Source organism: Silurus aristotelis (genome assembly GCF_946808225.1).
Source record: "Silurus aristotelis genome assembly, chromosome: 10".
Classification (NCBI taxonomy): Eukaryota; Metazoa; Chordata; class Actinopteri; order Siluriformes; family Siluridae; genus Silurus; species Silurus aristotelis.
The window spans coordinates 26226012-26244829 of NC_139583.1; the positions used below are offsets into that span (position 1 = coordinate 26226012).

Consider the following 18818-nt stretch of genomic DNA (forward strand, 5'->3'; position numbering starts at 1 on the left):
GTTCGTTTAATTACATGCAGTGTGAAACGAAACTAAACCGGAGCGCAAACAAACCCGAAATATTGATTTTTGCTCTGACTCAGGCTCAGATAACAAACTAATGAGTGTGAAAGTGGCCTAACTTGATGCCTATTTTGTTCTCATTTTTGACAGTGCAGTGGAAGAACAGAAGCAGAGACAAAAAACAAGAAAGTCTGCTGCATTTAGACGCATAAACTCTTTATTTATTTGAACCTCAAGGCCTCCATGTCCCCATTTCTTACATTCAGTATATACATTTAGCCATGAGAGTGTACAGATATGTTGGTGCATACACAGGAGGAAACTAACTAACACATGAATATTAGATTCAGGTGAGGCGACAGTGTATAGCTGAGGACACACACACACACACACACACACACACACACACACACACACACACACACACACACACACACACACACAATAAATGAAGGTAAGGGAAGCTTCAGCATCACACACAACCACACACACACTCAGCAGAACATGTACTACAGAACACTCGTCTACACAAAGCTTTAACAGACAAAATAAGCCGAATAAAGAGCAAAAATTGTTGTCGTCCTCTCCTCCCCATTATCCGGCTTTCCTGCTGTTCATTTTCAGACCTCACACAAGTGCCATCAAACCTTTTTCCCCTCCACTCTTCCATCTGTCAGCATCCTGTCATCTGATAACTTATTACTCACACACACTTTTTTTTTTAACATATTAGACTTTATGTAAAAAATAACCTCCTGCTAGCATACATTCAGACCCTGTCCAGGCCAATACAAATGGTGTACAGCTCCAGATCGAGGCAAGACGCTACAGGAGAAAAAAAACTCTCAACATATCTATTTTTTTCAATGTTTGGATCAATTACATTTATATGAGTCTACTGTAATAATATAAATATTTTAATGCAAAAATACAGTAAAGGGATGAAGAAATTGGACCCTTATCCTTTATAAACCTTAAAAAGAAATCACACTACCATTTTAAAAAAGCTGAGGAATTGCTTATAATGCTGTCATTTTTTAATTGAATTTGGATAAAAAAAAACAACAACAAAAAACTATTATATATTTGCAATATTATATTATTCCATTTGCATAAATAACTGTAATAAAATTGTTTTCTGGATTAAATGAGAAAGAAATATTCCAAAAGTTATGAAAAATAGGGTAATAAACATTCAAACATAATGCAAAAACTGTATTATTTGCTGGATTTATTCAATTAGACGAACCCTGAATAAATTGCATAAGTTAATGCATATTTTCTTTTTTTACATTTTTGTGTCAGTTCCAATGCAAAAAATACATTTAAATATTTAAATAGCGATCAAGTGGAAAAAGATTCACGATATCTAATCTAATCTTTTTTTTCACCTGTAGCGTCTCGCAAAACCAAGCAGTAAACAAAAACCAAGCAGTAATTTTTCTATCCTAAATAGAACGATATCCTTCCTGTTTGATTTTAAAGTTCAGATTAGACAACAAAAAAATGGATTCGGATTAGAAATTGTTCATCAAACTCAAGAATTAAGACTTTAGGTTGCATCCAGTCTGGCTGTACCATTGCATCGTTTTTAACGTTTAAATTTTTTTTCGTAATCATAAAAAAAAAAAAAAAAAAAATTCTTCTCAATCTTCACATCAGCAGATGCGAGCAGATGCATTTGACACACACCGCATGCGACTCGCGATGGTTCGCAATATGGTGTTTAAAGGTTTACGAGTTTAATTAGTGACTTTCATCTCGGCTCCTCGTTATTTCCAGGACCTGCAAGGCTTCTCTTCCCCAGCAATAAAGATGATTAAATAAGGCCTTTTCATAAGCAGACTTGCCTGCTGAGAGGCTCGCAATCAGGCAACAAAAGCACAAAGACGGGAGAAACCATTGCATATTCCAGGATTTGGTCTGTACCACAATCAGGCTGTGCATCATGTTTACGCAACACACCGAAATCAGTAACAGGGCATTGTGTTGGAAAACAAACTGATCAATAGCATACGCATGAGCACCATCGAGTTTTTGGAGTATGCCAGGCTCTTTCCTATGTATACCCAAACTCATATAGTCAAACACCCCCACACATGCACACATACCACTGAACAGAGAGAACATAAAAGGGTCTCAGTCAAGTTGTCTTAGGAGTAAAAGACGACTATAATAATGACTCCATAATAAATTACAGTCTCAGATGATACGTTAAAAGTTTTTTGGGGAAAGAAAAAGGAAAATCGGATTGATTTTTCCCCCCTCACCATGCATCTACAGTAAAAGGCCTGAACCCAAAGGATATCACTGGCATCGTGGACTAATACAGAGTAACATTTACATACAAATGACTGCAAAAACAAGTTGGTGAGCAGAAGCGTGCAAACAAAAGCAGCTTGTGATTGAGCTATATCCAAGAGGAACACTTCGTAAAGCCAAGGTACGATTTGGTGAAAATGGACGAGCGGAAAAAGGAAGCAGGATCGATATCTGCAATCTTATTGTACCATATTGATTGGCTGATGGGTGGAATTAAATTGATTTTCTGAGGTAGACAATGCAGACATATCTCATTCTTCCTTGTCAAGAGCATCTTAAACTGAGAGAAAGGGAGGGAAAGGGATGGGTTGGAGGGGAGGTTGAATGTAAAGTGGCTCATTTTTATGAAAGATCTAAAACATCCTTTTTACGCTTCACTCGGGCGCACAAGGGCATTCAGTCCCGAGTCAAATGTGTAGTCAAATGTGTATCTGAACAATCTGCATTTTTGTGGCTGTTTTCCAACGCACTTAATGTGCACTTGTCATTTTTGTATGCAATTTGTCAAATTAAAAGATCATATACGAGTTTTCAAAAACTGTAATTTCACTACACTTTACTTAAGGGTGGTGGTTAAACAACTACATAAATCCTTTTTAAGTATACTGCATATATATATATATATATATAATTTTTCTCCAATGCTTACAAAAACTACAATCCAGGGACAGTGGAGGTTGAAACATGCTTCCTCCGAAACATGTAAATCGAATCTTTTCTAACTTAACAGGGCAGAGTACCACAACCTGAGGAAAGCTCTATCAACCCTCATCCACATACATCAGCTTACAGACACCAATGAATGGCTAGTGGTACTTTGATTGACAAGGGAGACAGTGAATGTCATTCATTCCAACCATAGAGCACATCTGCCCTTGATATCTTCTCCCTCTATCTCTCTGTTTTAGGGGCAGCTTTATAAAATGTTTTCAAAGTATTTTCAAAGTCCTCCAAAGAAGAGGTGGTGGTGGTGAAACCCCAACCTCCCTATAGCTTAACAGACATGCAAGATGTTTAAATTAAATGATAATTAAACACAAACTATATAAGCCATTATAAATGCTTTTCTTGGTTAAAGTCTGTTGTCATAAAGAATTTGTGGTGTTATTGCCATCTTGACATCAACACATTCTTCAAGACGCATGATGCTTATTGGAATAATATTGGAATATTATTTTATAATTCCTTATGTAGGTTCATTGTAAACTTTGACATCATTACTAATGAAGGCAAGACTTTATATCATCAATATGATGCTCTTATAAATATATGGGTACTTTAGATTTATGTAAATTGTCATGAAGGGCATTTTTATGTACACCACCCTTAAGCACTGTTACCAGTTATTTATTCATTGATTTAAAGTTACATCTTGCCAATTCCGGCTTCCGGAGAAAGTCTAATTTTGGTCGAAATACAAACAGAAATGTGACATTTTTGCAAAACTTACCACAGTGAACACAAAAAAACATGCTAGAATCCCTTCAGAAAATTCAAATGAATTGTGGTATCTGGATCAGTTTACTAGTGTTAACAAAACAGCAGTTTACACGTCATCCTACAGTTCGAAAACGTCCACAAATGGTTTGCGTCAGATTTTATTACAGTATGCATGAAAGCAAACAATCATGTGGGTGAAGGCCAAAAAGCTCAGGGGGGGTTTACGTCCAAATGAACAGGAAATGTCAGCAGAAAGGTACGAGGGTGAACATTAGAGCTGCTGGAAAACATATTATTTACAGATTAGTCTGCTTTGTGTGGTCGTTGCGGTCTCTGTAATCCACTGAGCTCAAGGTATGACTCGACGTAATTTAAAAAGACGAGATTTGACACCATCAGTGAGAAGGAGAAGCTTTTTCTTTTTTTTTTTTTTTTTTTAAGTCTTCTAGTCTTCCAGAGATTGTTCCAGTAGCACTGTGTAAAAGCAGCCACTCACAAAGGCATAACAGACACCATATCAGTCATCGAACAATACAAATTGCTGTTGTAAATGCAAATGATGGACGTTCAATCCATCTGTAACAGGCATCTACACGACATTTGTTCAGAAATCGACTGGAGGCTAAAGAGTCCGGATGGCCACGGGGTACAGAAGGGACATGTGCTCAGCGCCTTTGATTGGTAGCTTGCGGCTGGAGTAGAAGTGGATGATCTCCGGCACGCTGTCGAACAGACAGCTGTTCTGGCCCAGGATGTATTTGTTGTCTTTGGTTCGTGATAGCTTCATATGCATGAAACCCTGGCTGCTCCTGCAGGGGAAAAAAAAGCACAGTCATACAAATGAGCAGGAAAAAGGTTAATAAAGAATAACTGGTGTGAAGAGATCTTGGAAGATAGATGTGCTTGGGTAATTGCAGTTTATTTGCAGATAGGTTGCATATGCTGAAAGATAAAGGTAGATTTCAGGTAACTTGGCTGATAAAAAGTGAAATGCTAATTACATGCTCACCAAATGCATATTTGTAAGGAAGAATTCTTCGAGTGTTTGTAAATTGTTCAAAAGGAACAATACAGAAGGTAATCTGGTAACCCTAATACCCTCCACTCTTCTGGGAAGATGTTCCACCACATTTTAGAGTGTGCTTGTGGAGATTTGGAGGCCTTCGACGTTCCAATTCACACCAACAGGTGTTCAATAGGGTTGGGGTCAGAGCTCTTTAGCAGGCCACTCAAGATCTTCTAATAAAACCCATGCAAATATAAAGTTGGCTTTGTGCACAGGGGTGCTGCCACGCTGGAACAGGTTTGGGGCTCATAGTTCAAGTGAAAAGATAATTAAATGCAACCACATCCAAAGACATCCTATACAATTGTGTGCATTTACGGTAACTTTGTGGTACCAGTTTAAGGAAAAAAACACATGGCTGGAAAAATCAGGCGTCTCAATATTTTTGTCTTGAGAAAAGGGGAAAAATCAGTTTACTAAAGACCCCCTTTTAAAACGCCTAATCGCAGTTGTAAAATTCGAAACACTTTCAGTCAAAAATCCAAAGTAAACACACAAAGAACAAGGTCATTTCCACGAATATACAAAACTTTAATTATAATATAATATATTATATATTATATATTATATATTTTATATATATATATATATATATATATATATATATATATATATATATATATATATTTTATATTTTTTCTTTATTTTATGAAGAATTAAGTAAAAAAATCACATCAAAACAGCTTTGAAGACTTTGTCTTCTGTCTCATAGTTGAAATGTTTGAATTTAAACTGTATAAACACATTAAATTTTAGACATACATTTAAAATATTAATTGACAGAATTTAACAACTGCCCACAGACCGTCATTATAAATCAATGTATTTGTATTTGTAGGAGAGCAGTTGTTTATGGCGCTGGGTTACTGATCAGAAGGTTGAGGTTTCAAGCCTCAGTATCTCCAAGCTGGCACATTCGGTTCCCTTGAACAAAGCCCTTAATCCTCTGTGTGCTCCCTAACGCCACTGGGATATGCAAAGAAAGAATTCGACTATGCTGTAAAAGACTTGTGATGGGTATAACCATCTTTCTTTCTTAAAAAAAAAAACAAGCCGAGTTTGTAGATGCTGTGGAGAGAGACTGGGAGACTGGGCTGCAAAACAGAAATAGAGGTGGACTTGTGGATTAGTAGACTTTAGACAGGTAAAAATGTGAAGGGATTAAAGATGAGGGACTCGGACACACAACTCAACTCAAACCCTGAGTAAAAACGGGCTGAAATCCACACAAAATGACCTATGAATAAAAGGACACAAGACCTTTGGCTGCCGAACGTGCACATTTTATCCCACACTGTAGTTCTCTATCTATAAGACAGATGTGATTATGGTGTTGTGTGGTCACTGGGACTGCTCAGAAGGTTTAAGTGAATGAAAAATGTCACTGAGGGAAAGCCATTTGCTGGTTGGGGCTAACGCTGTGAGCGAGGCGTTTATGACACCATCATTTGATCACTAAGATAGCAGAAAAACACCTGCGGTAAGAAAAGGTCCTGAGCAGTCTATTTATCAGTGTGTGGCTTTAAAAGGAAGGGAAAAAAAGGTAGCAGTGTATACACATGAAGATAACTATTGTGAGAAGGTGCTGATGGATAAAGGGATTTTAACCTTTACCCACCAGACACGGTTAAATAATAAAAGAGCATTTATTTATGCATGCATGCGTGTCTGAGACAAAGAGAGAGCAACACTACTACAATCCCCTCATGTACTATCAGTGCTGAATTAGAGGTCAGAACATCCCTCACGAATTTCTTAATTGCATTTGCAAAGGAGGCTGCACAGGGCTGCAGAGTCTCAGAAGTATGCCAGGTGACAACTACAGAAAGGCTGAAAGGAGGAAGCATGGCAGAATGACGCTGCTGGTTGGAAAGAAAGGCTGTGCGCAATTTCAAATATAGCAGGCCTTAATTATGTGCCTGTGCCAAGATTAAGGTGCTTCACACAAATGCAATTCCTAAAAAAACCCTGAATTTTGTCTACGTTATACAGTGGGGTTCAGATGTCTTCTAAAGAAAACCCCCAAAGGTTCACTAGCAAGATTTTTTTCCCACTCCATCAAGTTAGCACACATTTACTTAGTTATATTATTCATGAAGGCGATCATTTCAACCTAATCTCTATGCTAATCTGTATATCATGGAGAAGAATTTCAAGGCATTTCTCAGTATTGAGAAATAATACCATCTTAAAATATTGCAACTTAAATGAACTAAAAACATTATAAATACACTTCCATTCAAAAAAAAAAAATGTAAAAAAAAAAAAATAATAAATAAAATTAAATTAATATACTGTTACAATATACAAAAATGTTACAAATGCAAAACTAATGTCATGCAACATCATCAAAATAAATCAAATGAATTTAATACTTTGGGAATTTTCTATCCTGCAGTTATTGTACGCCTGCTGGGTGGCCCCAGGGCAGCCAACTCGAAATCTGATTGGTTAAAGCAAGCAACAGCTTTAAGCAACGTAGAGCTAAAGACGCCTGCACTGCTGATCCTGAAGTCCTCATGGGAAAAAAGCTATGAAATAAAGAGAGTAGACTATTGGGAATAATTGATAAAAATTTCTGAAAAAAATATACTGTATATTTACACTGATTCTGATAGTGTTCAGGCCAGCAGAGAAGGCCACTGAAATATGCTGTACAGGTATTAATTACAATATAGATGCGTTCAGATGACCCCATGTAATCTGCCAAAACAGAGCAATTTACAGTACCATAATGTAAAATTTACAGTACATATGTATGTGGCAACAGGCATGTGGATATGCGTCGGGTTCGCGAGTGAAGGGTGGAGCCAGACGCGCCCTGTTTCAGCATCTGGTGACGCTGATTAATAGGAGACAAGCAAGAGCTAAAATCAGGCTTTTAAACACCAAAAACACAGAAAAAATATACGGAGAAAACGGAATATTCTGACATCGTCCCAAAATATTGTACAAAATACGATATATTTCAAAATATTTTTAAAAGGTTCGTATCGCTATCATCGTCATCGTAAGATAGAAAAAGCACAATTTTGTTTTACAACTAATCCATTTCAAATGTAAAGATACCTTTAACATTAGTACTCATGAAATCTTGAAACAGTTACACCAAAAATGTGTTGTGCACGACCTCGTCTTCAATTCGACAAACCCCATTGTTGATTAGTTTACTATGAAAGCATCCGTTTGTAAAAATAACATTCTGTTATTGATGTTTATTAATGTTTCTAAACCTCCCAAACATGATTGTGTCTTTTATTTTAAATAAATGTAAAATATATATATTTTAGACTATTTTCGGCAGTCGATTTTTATTCTGTGTTAATGCTACACCTACTGCTCTAACATAAAATAAATCGTGAACCCCAGCACAAGGTCTCATCATAATTCTCCTCACGTGTTGATGGCTTCGAGGTGACATTAATATTTCAGCAGGCTCAGATATGAAGCATTTACACTTAAAGGTCCATGTACAAGTAATGCCTCTTTATGTAGGGTCCTGCTCCTACTGAGAGGATGTACACGATCTGCTGTTACAATACTCTGAAGTCAGACCTACCATGAAATATAAATAAACTCCTCCATCACCTCCACCCGGTTATTCCAATCCCTCCCTCTGGTTCGCTTCATTACCGGCCATCATTAACGGAGGCTTCATCATTGTTAAGGGGAAACGAGAGTCCATTTCCACAACCCCCAGCTCTCTATGAGGCTCTTAAACTTGTCCAGTGGAGGAAAAACCACTATACGACTAAATGCACTTGCACTGATTAATCTCACCATCATGGCAGAAAGACAGGACGTGGACTAGAACTAGAAACCCTCACAATACATCATTATGGAGATTATTTTTTTTTTCTGAGAGGCAGACGTGTACCTGATTAAATCTAATCCCCCTGAAGCCTGCAAATGGCCGTGCGCCAACGTATCTCATCGCAAACAAAAGCGCAGTTTATCAGGACGGCCGAGATAGGAAGATACGCATGCAATCGTTCTCGATGAAACCGCTGGCGTTATCATTGTGTCCTTTAATTGGGTTCGCTAATTTCTGATCCAGGATTCATTTCACATGCAAGATTTAGATAAAGGGTCTTCAGCAGGTTATATTGTGTTGACTTGTGCCTAGTAAAACAGATGACTTACAATCGCCATTGAACATAAGCAAGGATTGTAACATGATCGGGCATGCTGATATAGGAAAATAATCAATAGTCACTTTTACCAGCTTAGAGCTGATTATTTTCCTATATCAGCATGTCACATGTTTTAATCATCTTTTCTAATCACAGTCTGACAACCATTTTGAGTTCAGTGCTGATACAAAGAGAAAAAAATAATCAGCATATTAATAATTACATAGGTTTTCTTTTTTTTTTTTCTACTGAGTGTCCGAAGTTGTTGTTATATAAACAATAACGAAGTGATGAACAACTTGATGAACTTTAAATTGATGAACTGACATCTTGATGAACATTTGTTCAAATGCCTCAACATAAACCTGCTGTAGGAAATGAATCTGACCAATCAGAAGTGAGCAGAACTGTGGTTTAATGTCTGCTAACACACAAAAGGTCCTTTCTATGTTTAGTTACAGCATAAAGTCATAACCAGATTAATGTTGATCAAAGGCTATTTATTTTAGATGTGAAAAATTGCTTCTAGAAACAAAGCATTTAACCAGACGGTGAATAAACAGATGTTTGTGTATACTGGAGTGCAACTTGCACAATTGGAATGTGTTCGTTTTTCTGATCGATTAATTTTTCCAATGTTAAAATCTGTCTTATATAAGATCAGCTAGATAAGAACCGATCCACATAAAACAAATGAGCACCAGGCAGCAGGACATGCATGTTTCTCTCTTTTACATTACCGAATCGGAAAAAGGACACAAGCTTAAAAACTGTCACTTATGAGACCCAACATCTGTAGTTTCTCATGAAAATGTGCTCGTGAAGCATTGATACTCGAAAGACGACTGTACATCCACTGTGCACGACGATGTCAAAAGATAAACTCCCAAGAGAAATAGTTGTAAAAGGAAGGAGGAAGACAGTGAACAATGACTTTCTTGGTCGGCTACTGTTTAAATACAAGCCGTTGTAACGCGTTGAGTCTGGGTGAAGGGAGAGCTCGCTAACTCCAGTTACAACAGAAATCATATAAGCACAGACAGGTTTCCAAAACTCGTGCTTTTTTTTTTTTTTTTTTTTGGCAACAGCGTTACGGGTTAGTCAAAGAAACTTAGAAATGAGCATCAGAAAATAATAAGGACATAATCCTCAGTCTTGCACACAAGCAGTAATAGTGGAAAAATGCGTCGGCAGGCTATTCCCAAAATACCGCTATGCTCCTAATAGAAGCGCAACATATTTTACCCGTTACACCGTGTAACAGACACGGTCTTTCGTTAAAAAAGCCTGTGTAAAGTTCATTAGTTTCAATATACACATTATTTATGTAGGCTTATCTATGTTGAAAATAAAAATCTTTGTCAAATTCAGTGGGTGCGGCTTAAATATGGGTGCGCTTTATAGTCCGGAAATTACGGTACACATATTAAACTCTATTTATATTCCCTCCCTTAGCTTTTACACCAATACTCTACACAGGACATTCACTTTTATATCTTATATACTTGAGTTTCCAAAGATATTGATCTTATATCCATACACACAAATAGATAAAATTAAATGTCCTTTGGAAAAAAAAAATACACCTCTTCCTTTAGAAAAGGAGATTAAATAGGAGTCTCTGTGTAACACTAAAAGCCTTCATCTTTATGCACAGCACATGTTGATGGCTTTCAAAGTGACATAAATAAAGCACCTGGAGGTCTCTTGTCCACGTGAGATATTGTCATTGAGGGTATTTCATCCAAAGTGATAATGCAGATGATCTGCATACAAATTATGAGACAAAAAAACGTTTCCATCGCCAACATTCATTAATCCTCATCCCTTCACTGACTCGCTTCATCGGCTGGATATCGTTAATCTGAACTTTCATCATTAGAGGAGACGAGAGCACATTCCACTACACTTGCAAATCTTTACGAAACCCAGAGTTTCGTTTTCAAACTCTCTCCCCTCCTCCTTCCTTACTGTTGTTGTGTCTGTCTAGCTGCTGTAAAGGTTACCGAGACCATAACATGATAAGAGCGGAGAAAACGCTTCAAAACAAACTTTGCACCCCTCTGACTCAAACAAACTTTATCTTCCTGCTCATTTTCATTATTATGTTGTGTCTGTAAAGCTATAGAAAAAATAAATATGACATTAAACAGGGTCAGGTCAGCACCAGGTCACTGTCACTATGCCTCAAACCTTTGTGTTCATCCTGGTCTTTTATTTCAGCCCAACAAAAATAGCAGATCTGATCGCTAGTCTTGGCTCGTGAAATGTATGGGATATATATATATATATATATATATATATATATATATATATATATATATATATATATATATATATATATATATATATAAAAATACAATTTTGCTGTGTGATCACTTCTTGAATCATATAAGGCATCTGAATAAATAACAGTTTACAAATGTATTGTCTGGTACAAAACAACACAATAATACTGATCTTGCTAAAGATTTTGAGAAGTTTAAACGTTTAATAGCTGACTAATATTAATGCCATTAAAATGTAATAGGTGAAGAAATATTTTGGTGTTGTTTTGCTACACTTTAATTTTACACATCTGTAGTGTAAACAGAATCATGTGAATTATGATACGTTCAATTCGGTTTACCTCAAATAAGCTTGTACCTATTAAATACGGTCAATAATGTTTATATGAAATATACATTTGTTGAAATCCTTTTACTTAAAAATGAAAAATAATTGTAGCAAATGAAGGTTAGTTATTAAATGCTGTCAATAACCAACCGCATTCCAAAATTACTTTGTGCACGGCAGTTATTAAACAATATAAATAAAGCTTTATATAAATTATTTGTAAAAAACTTATTCTTGTAGATGCCTAAGGGAAATTATCGAATTTAGTTGTTGTTTTTTTTAATTGATAAATTCAATAAAAATAAATTAAAAATGTATTCCCGGAGTAAACATTGTAGAGCTGTTCTCTCTTCATGGATGAATCCCGGTTTTTACTCTACAGGGCAAAATGCGTGAGGCAAATGGTGGTCACACAAGACACTGACTGGTTTTCTGATCCCCCACTGTTGCCACAGGTTTTTTTTACCCCTTACTTTGAACAGAAAAAATATGATCAAAAGTATAATCAATAATACAGATGTGGTGGATTCAGATGAGTTTTAAAATGCTGTAGTTTTACTTTTACTTGTATTTTACTGATATTATTTTCCATTTCATACAATCCAAGAAAGTATAAAACACCAATCAAAATCAACCAACCAAACCCACCCACCACCATCCAACCAGATCAATGCATCTCTATTTATTTATTCATTCTTTTTTTTGTTTTTTTGCTTTAATCCTTTTTTTTTTTTTTAATGTATCAAATTATTGGGGTTTATATCACCTAGAGTTTTAACGTACAACAAAATAGAATCTTCTCAGAAATTCAGAATAAAGGGACTGTTTGGATTGTTATTATTAAGATCTGCTGTGCATTACTTTGACAGCCCTTAAAGCTTCCCTCAAATCCCTCTCTCAATCTCCCCCCTTCCTCCTTCATCTATGCCTGGTGAGTGAATTAAAGGTGACTCTCTTAAAGGTGAACATCTCTTTATGGTCATAGAGGTGACCTAACTATCCAGGGGGCTGTCAACTTCCTTAACAAGAGACAGGGTCTGGTGCAATCAGGGGCATAAAGTCAGAGAAAGCGGTGACGGGAACCAAAAAAAATATCCCAGATTTAAAAAAAGAAAAAAGAAAAAAAGAAGCATGTCAGCAAAAATAATAAAGTCCATGTAGAAAAGAGATAAAAGGGACATTCATTAAAAGCTGTGTAAAAAGTAGAGAGACATTCTCAGAAGACAAAAAATGCTGAGGGTGCAGAAAACTATGGAGCGAGCTAGAACCTTAAATAATTACAGCTGAACTATTTCAAAAGAAAAAGTCCTTTATTTCAAACATTATAAATCATTCTCAGCTTTATGTTCAAGTCATGAGGCTAAAGGTGTTGTAAGGAATTGTTTTGCCTCCAGTTTACAAACAGGAACGTGCATTTCTAATAATAGAATAAACAGAACACATTGGTTTTAATAAAAATGTCCCTTCTTTATATAAAACAAATATAAACTACTTTGTTAATTAAAAGTTAAATCATACAATATACTATGGTACAGTAGGAATCTCCAGCATCTGGCATTTACTTAAAATTGGCTTCTGGTACATAATGCAAAGGATTTCGGAGAGACAGATACTGAAGAGTGTGAAAGAAGCGAGGAAAGTGTAGTATTTCGTGATTGTGCTCTTACTTCAGAGAGAGGGAGAAGTCGTTCTTGCTGGTCTCGCTGTTTCTCACTAGGTAACTGGCCTCTTTACACAACCTCAGCAATGACTCAGCATCGGTGCGACTGATTGCTCCGTGATACCAGCTGAGAGATGAGCAACAAAGAAAAAGTGTGGGAGAAAGAAAGGAGATATATATATATATATATATATATATATATATATATAGAGAGAGAGAGAGAGAGAGAGAGAGAGAGGGAGAGAGGGAGAGAGAGGGAGAGAGAGAGAGAGAGAGGGAGAGAGAGAGAGAGAGGGAGAGAGAGAGAGAGAGAGAGTAATGAATACATTTAGAACATTTATATCAATAGGTAAACTGGATTAAATGTTGTCAACAGATTATAAACAGGATCCCTAACGCATTATTATACTGAACCCAAAGATGTTCAGTCTCACTTTATTAAATTCATTGTGTTGTAATTGTAGTTTCTCTAAAATGAGCGACCAGTTATGGAAGTCTTGAGAGGCCATGCATTATAATGTTGTTTTCTGGTGATAACGTCAATTTTGTCGTCATACCAAAAGTTGTTTTTTTCATGATCTCCACATACAATTTTTTTCTTCCATAATCTCGACATAACGTACGTTGTTGTTTCTTTATCACAGCTTTTCTCGTGATCTGGACACACCGGTTTCTTCACGATCAGTACTTTTTTTTTTTGTCAGACACTTGTGTAGGTTGTCCATCACTGACAGACACAGAGCTGTTCCAGTTTCCCTGATCAAAGTACAAGTAAATGCAATCATCCCTGATGCCACGATGATGCTGCCTCTAGAACATGTCGAATGGATAGAAAAATACTGATCATGAGAAAACAATGTTTGTTATGTCGTGATCAGGACAAAAACAAATATGTTGTAATAGGAAAACAACTTCTGTTGAAAAATATTATAATGCATGGCCTCTTAGGACTTCTGTAATTAGGTCTGTATCGGTTGTTCAAATTAAAATGTATTCATATCGCACCAAAGCAGATTTGTAGAAATTTCGACTTCGACCACAAGGCTTGAGTCAACAGTGGCAGAACCAATGTTGAGCAGAAACCATAAGAGGAACCCATTTTTCTTACAGTTTCTTGTAAACTATAGTAGGTACATAAATACTTGGGAAAAAATCCAACATTACCATCACCCATTCTCTTCGTACTTTTTACTGATGCATAAAACAGCCAGTACAGTAAATACTGATAGAAAGAATGTGGTCATAAATGGTCCTGATGGCTGATAATCAGGGTTTTTTTTTGTGGGTCACCTTGTTGTGATACAGTAATAGATGTTAGCATTTAAACTTTTGTAGACCTTCAGCCTTTAATCTGATCTGCTTCATGATAAATTTCACACTTCATAATGAAGCACAGCAGATGATTTGACATGATAATCTGTATGATGGGTGAATACAAATCTCTATAGACATATCAGGACCCTTTCCAGACACATTTCCATGCCTTTTTTTTCTCTTCTACTGAATGGAATCTTTAGTACTGAAAGGGATCTTTGATTACTAAACTTGTGTAATATCAATAAGCACATTATCTATAGAGCTCAGAACTAAATTCAGGGTAGTTCCAGAACTGAACAGTTCCTGAAATTACTAAATATGCAAACTATTCAGCTTGTGGGCATTTCCTGGTGTGCATTTTTCATTACAGGGATTGTAATGGTTATGTAAGGTAACAGAACTATGCATTGAATATACAATGTAATGACTGGTTCATTTAAAACGATGCATGAATTTAATGTTTTGAGAACTTTCTCAGAACACTGCGTGAATTTCGCCTCTCGCAAACTCACAACTGGCTCTCCAGTGGCATGTTGGGGTCGATTCGCTCGCCCAGCGTCGGCATACACTGCTCCACCGAACTCATCTTCACGTTGACCAGGCAGCCGCTGGAGTGGCGCTGGGGTGGCCTCGATTTCCCATCTTTTGTCGGAGACATCCTGCCTTTCTCCACCCCCTCGAACTGGACTGCAGAGCAAACACAAACACACGGAAGGTCATCATGACAGCACTGATACCAGTAACTCTCCGTCTCAGTGGGAAAAGCATTCACAGGAGACGGATATAATTAGGCTTTGTTTAATTTTGTAACCTGGTCAGTAACAAGGTTATTTTGTTTAAGATTTATGGGTGGAGCCACAGTACTGAAAGAGAAGGAAATAAGTCTTGTGTTGGAGATATTTTCCAACACATTTTCTGTCAGAATTAATGTGCAATTTATGTTTTTTGCTGATAAACAAGTGATTCCTTTACACAAATGCTTATGGAAAGTAACCTAATATGTACATGTAAATATCTGATATGTGGGTAAATATTGTACAAAACACAGCTGATCACATAATAACTCTGCACCACACTGGAGTTATGAAAGAAAAAGTAATATTTACCCACTAGAGATATCAACCAAACTTCTCTATTATTTAGTTTAATTACATTTCATTACTTCTATCTTAAGAAAATGAATAAACTACTCAGGATCGTTTATTCGTCCTAATAACTCGCCACTATCAAAACTCAGGGACATCTAGGTGACAGTTGATGAAGAACTAAAAAAAGAAAAAGAAGTGTAAATCTGGTTCTATAAAAGGTAGCACTTATTTCTACTATTACTAATGTTATTTTAATAATTTTCAGTGGAAATTGCATAAATTTTCCTATGATTATTTACAATGTTAATAGTATACATCTAGCAGACCGCTATAAATAATTCAATCAACTCCAACCTTAGAATTTTGAGCTTATCCCTTATTACATTTTACAGACCACATCATGATTTCATTTTAGTACACTTAAATGAGAACTTTTCAAGTTTGCTTTGTAAAAATGTAAGAGTTATAGTCAAATTTATATTAAGTTTGTAATCTAGCGTACCAGTGTAGATTTATTCATTGCTAGCGACTAAAAGCACTTTTGTACATCGCTCTTTGTGCTTCCACATATTGTTTTTATTTTTTTTCGCCCCACAAAGCTACGTAAAAACAACTCCTTAGTTACACTTCGAAACTGTCTCTAATATACTACTATTTAGCTACAGATTATGCAGTTGTAAAACTGATTTATCCCTGAAAAGTAAAGGGTGCAAAAACACCAGATCTGTTTCTTGTGTCTCAACCATAACGATAACATTCGCTCAGCAATGTCATTGCATATTCGCACTGCTCTCTAATATAATGAAGACACAAGAAATAAAACAGCTGGCATTGTTTTTAATTAAGATTAAGATTAATCTGGTTCAGGTGCGTATTCAGAATCTGTAATAATGTAAAAATTTGAACATGCAAAAATGCAGAGAAAAAGAAATGTTCATCAGGTCATAGCTAAAACTGTTTTTAGTCAATAAGCGTGGAATATACAGTTACATTTACAGACAAAAAAGGCTGTGAATTCATAAGCATTAATATATATAGAGAATATTTAATATATAGAGTATATTAAAAGGGTAGTTTGTAATTTTCCACATGACCAAACTCACCTCTCATGAGTAGCAGTTTAATCGTAGAAAGTATGAAAAGGACCCTAACTGGAGATAAAACTCCATTTCTTGGCTTTAAAAATGTAAAAAAATGATTCGACTGTTTAATTGTAACACATCCAGAAACTCTATTTGAAACTACAGTATGTAATATATCATCAATAACACTAAGGACATGACATCATTTCTGACCTGCTTCTATAAACACCAACATTACAGTAATAAAAACCCACAACGTGTGTTGCTACTCTGATTTACTGTAATAACATCATCTTCAAAATATAGTTTGCAATACTAGTTTAGTTGTAGCTCCTCTAGAGCAGCATGCCACATCCTTTAATGTGATGCCACTCCAGCAGGGGGCATCGCACAGCAAAGTGGTGCACGGCACGTTTCCACTTTTTCTCACTGAACTTTAAAATGACACAGACAGCTCTGCCATGTATTCTGTTTTTCTCTGTCTATCCCTCTCACACACCCCCTCGCGTACAAACACACCCGATGCCTTTCTGTTCTGCTGTGCTTTGAAGAGCAGCTGCTCGGCACAAAGAAAAAGAAGAGGAATCAATCGGACACCACTGTGTAAACACAGAGAGAGAGAGAGAGAGAGAGAGAGAGAGAGAGAGAGAGAGAGAGAGAGAGAGAGAGAGGGAGAGAGAGAGAAAGCAAGAGCAGGAAAAAAAACGGCCTCTGTTTAATCATTAAGCATGTCGTCAAGGTTAAAAGCGTCCCACGGGCCCCGTGGGTGTGTGTACAGTGAGCAGGTGTGTGATAGTGCAGGCTGTAGATCCGGCCTGGCGCTAGCTGAAAGATAGACATGGGAACGTAGTGTGGCAGAATAACCTGTAAACACACTCCTGCTTGTAAATGCACTCTTATCTCCCATCCAGCCTGAGAACTAATACCAGCTGTCTGATATCTGGCGACTCCTAACTCTCTCTCTCTCTCTCTCTCTCTCTCTCTCTCTCTCTCTCTCTCTCTCTCTCTCTCTCAAACACACACACAATCTACTCTGTGGCAGAGAAGAAAGCTTGATGTTTAAAGAATCTATCTATCTATCTATCTATCTATCTATCTATCTATCTATCTATCTATCTATCTATCTATCTATCTATCTATCTATCTATCTATCTATCTATCTATCTATCTATCTATCTATCTATCTATCTATCTATCTATCTATCTATCTATCTATCTATCTATCTATCTATCCCCATCCTATAATGTCCTGTCCTGTCCTTCCCATCCCTTCCCATCCCATCCCATCCTATCCCATCCTATCCTATCCTATCCTATCCTATCCTATCCTATCCTATTCTATTCTATTCTATCCCATTGATCCTATTCTATTCTATTCTATTCTATTCTATTCTATTCTATTCTATTCTATTCTATTCTATCCCATTCTATTCTATCCCATTCTATTCTATCCCATTCTATTCTATTCTATTCTATCCCATTCTATTCTATTCTATTCTATTCTATTCTATTCTATTCTATTCTATTCTATCCCATTCTATTCTATCCCATTCTATTCTATTCTATTCTATTCTATTCTATTCTATTCTATTCTATTCTATTCTATTCTATCCCATTCTATTCTATCCCATTCTATTCTATCCCATCCCATCCTATTCTATTCTATTCTATTCTATTCTATTCTATTCTATTCTATTCTATTCTATTCTATTCTATTCTATCTTATCCCATCCTATCCTATCCTATCCGGACAATATCTATATTAATACACCTGACGTTTCCATCGATACGTACTCCTTTTCCAAACAGTTCCCACAAACTTAGGGGCATTAAATTGTAAACGACGTCATTCGATGCGGTACCATTACATTTTCCCTTCACTTCAACTATTAACCACAAACCTGTTCCAGCATGAACTGTCAACTCCATAAAGATATGCTTCACATGGGTTGGAGTGGAAGCTCTCCTGCTATAGAGCTATAAAACTTATTAAACAACTTTGGGATGAAACGTGAACGCTGACCACACCCCAGACCTCCTCACCTCACCTACATCAGCACCTGACACTTTACTAACACCCTTGTGGGTGAA

At 36.5% G+C, this 18818-nt stretch overlaps 1 protein-coding gene across 3 annotated transcripts in view; it reads right to left on the reverse strand.

The window, feature by feature from the left end:
- Positions 1-1281: 1281 nt before the first annotated feature.
- shf (Src homology 2 domain containing F) overlaps positions 1282-18818 on the reverse strand; it is a 155710-nt gene continuing 138173 nt past the window's right edge. For all 3 annotated transcript variants that reach the window (XM_083553045.1, XM_083553043.1, XM_083553044.1), the window contains 3 exons: positions 15070-15244; positions 13248-13367; positions 1282-4574 (listed from right to left, as the gene is read on the reverse strand). In XM_083553045.1, the coding sequence (XP_083409171.1) occupies positions 4388-4574; positions 13248-13367; positions 15070-15244 (482 nt within the window). In that variant the 3' untranslated portion in view covers positions 1282-4387. The remainder of the gene's footprint in view (positions 4575-13247; positions 13368-15069; positions 15245-18818) is intronic.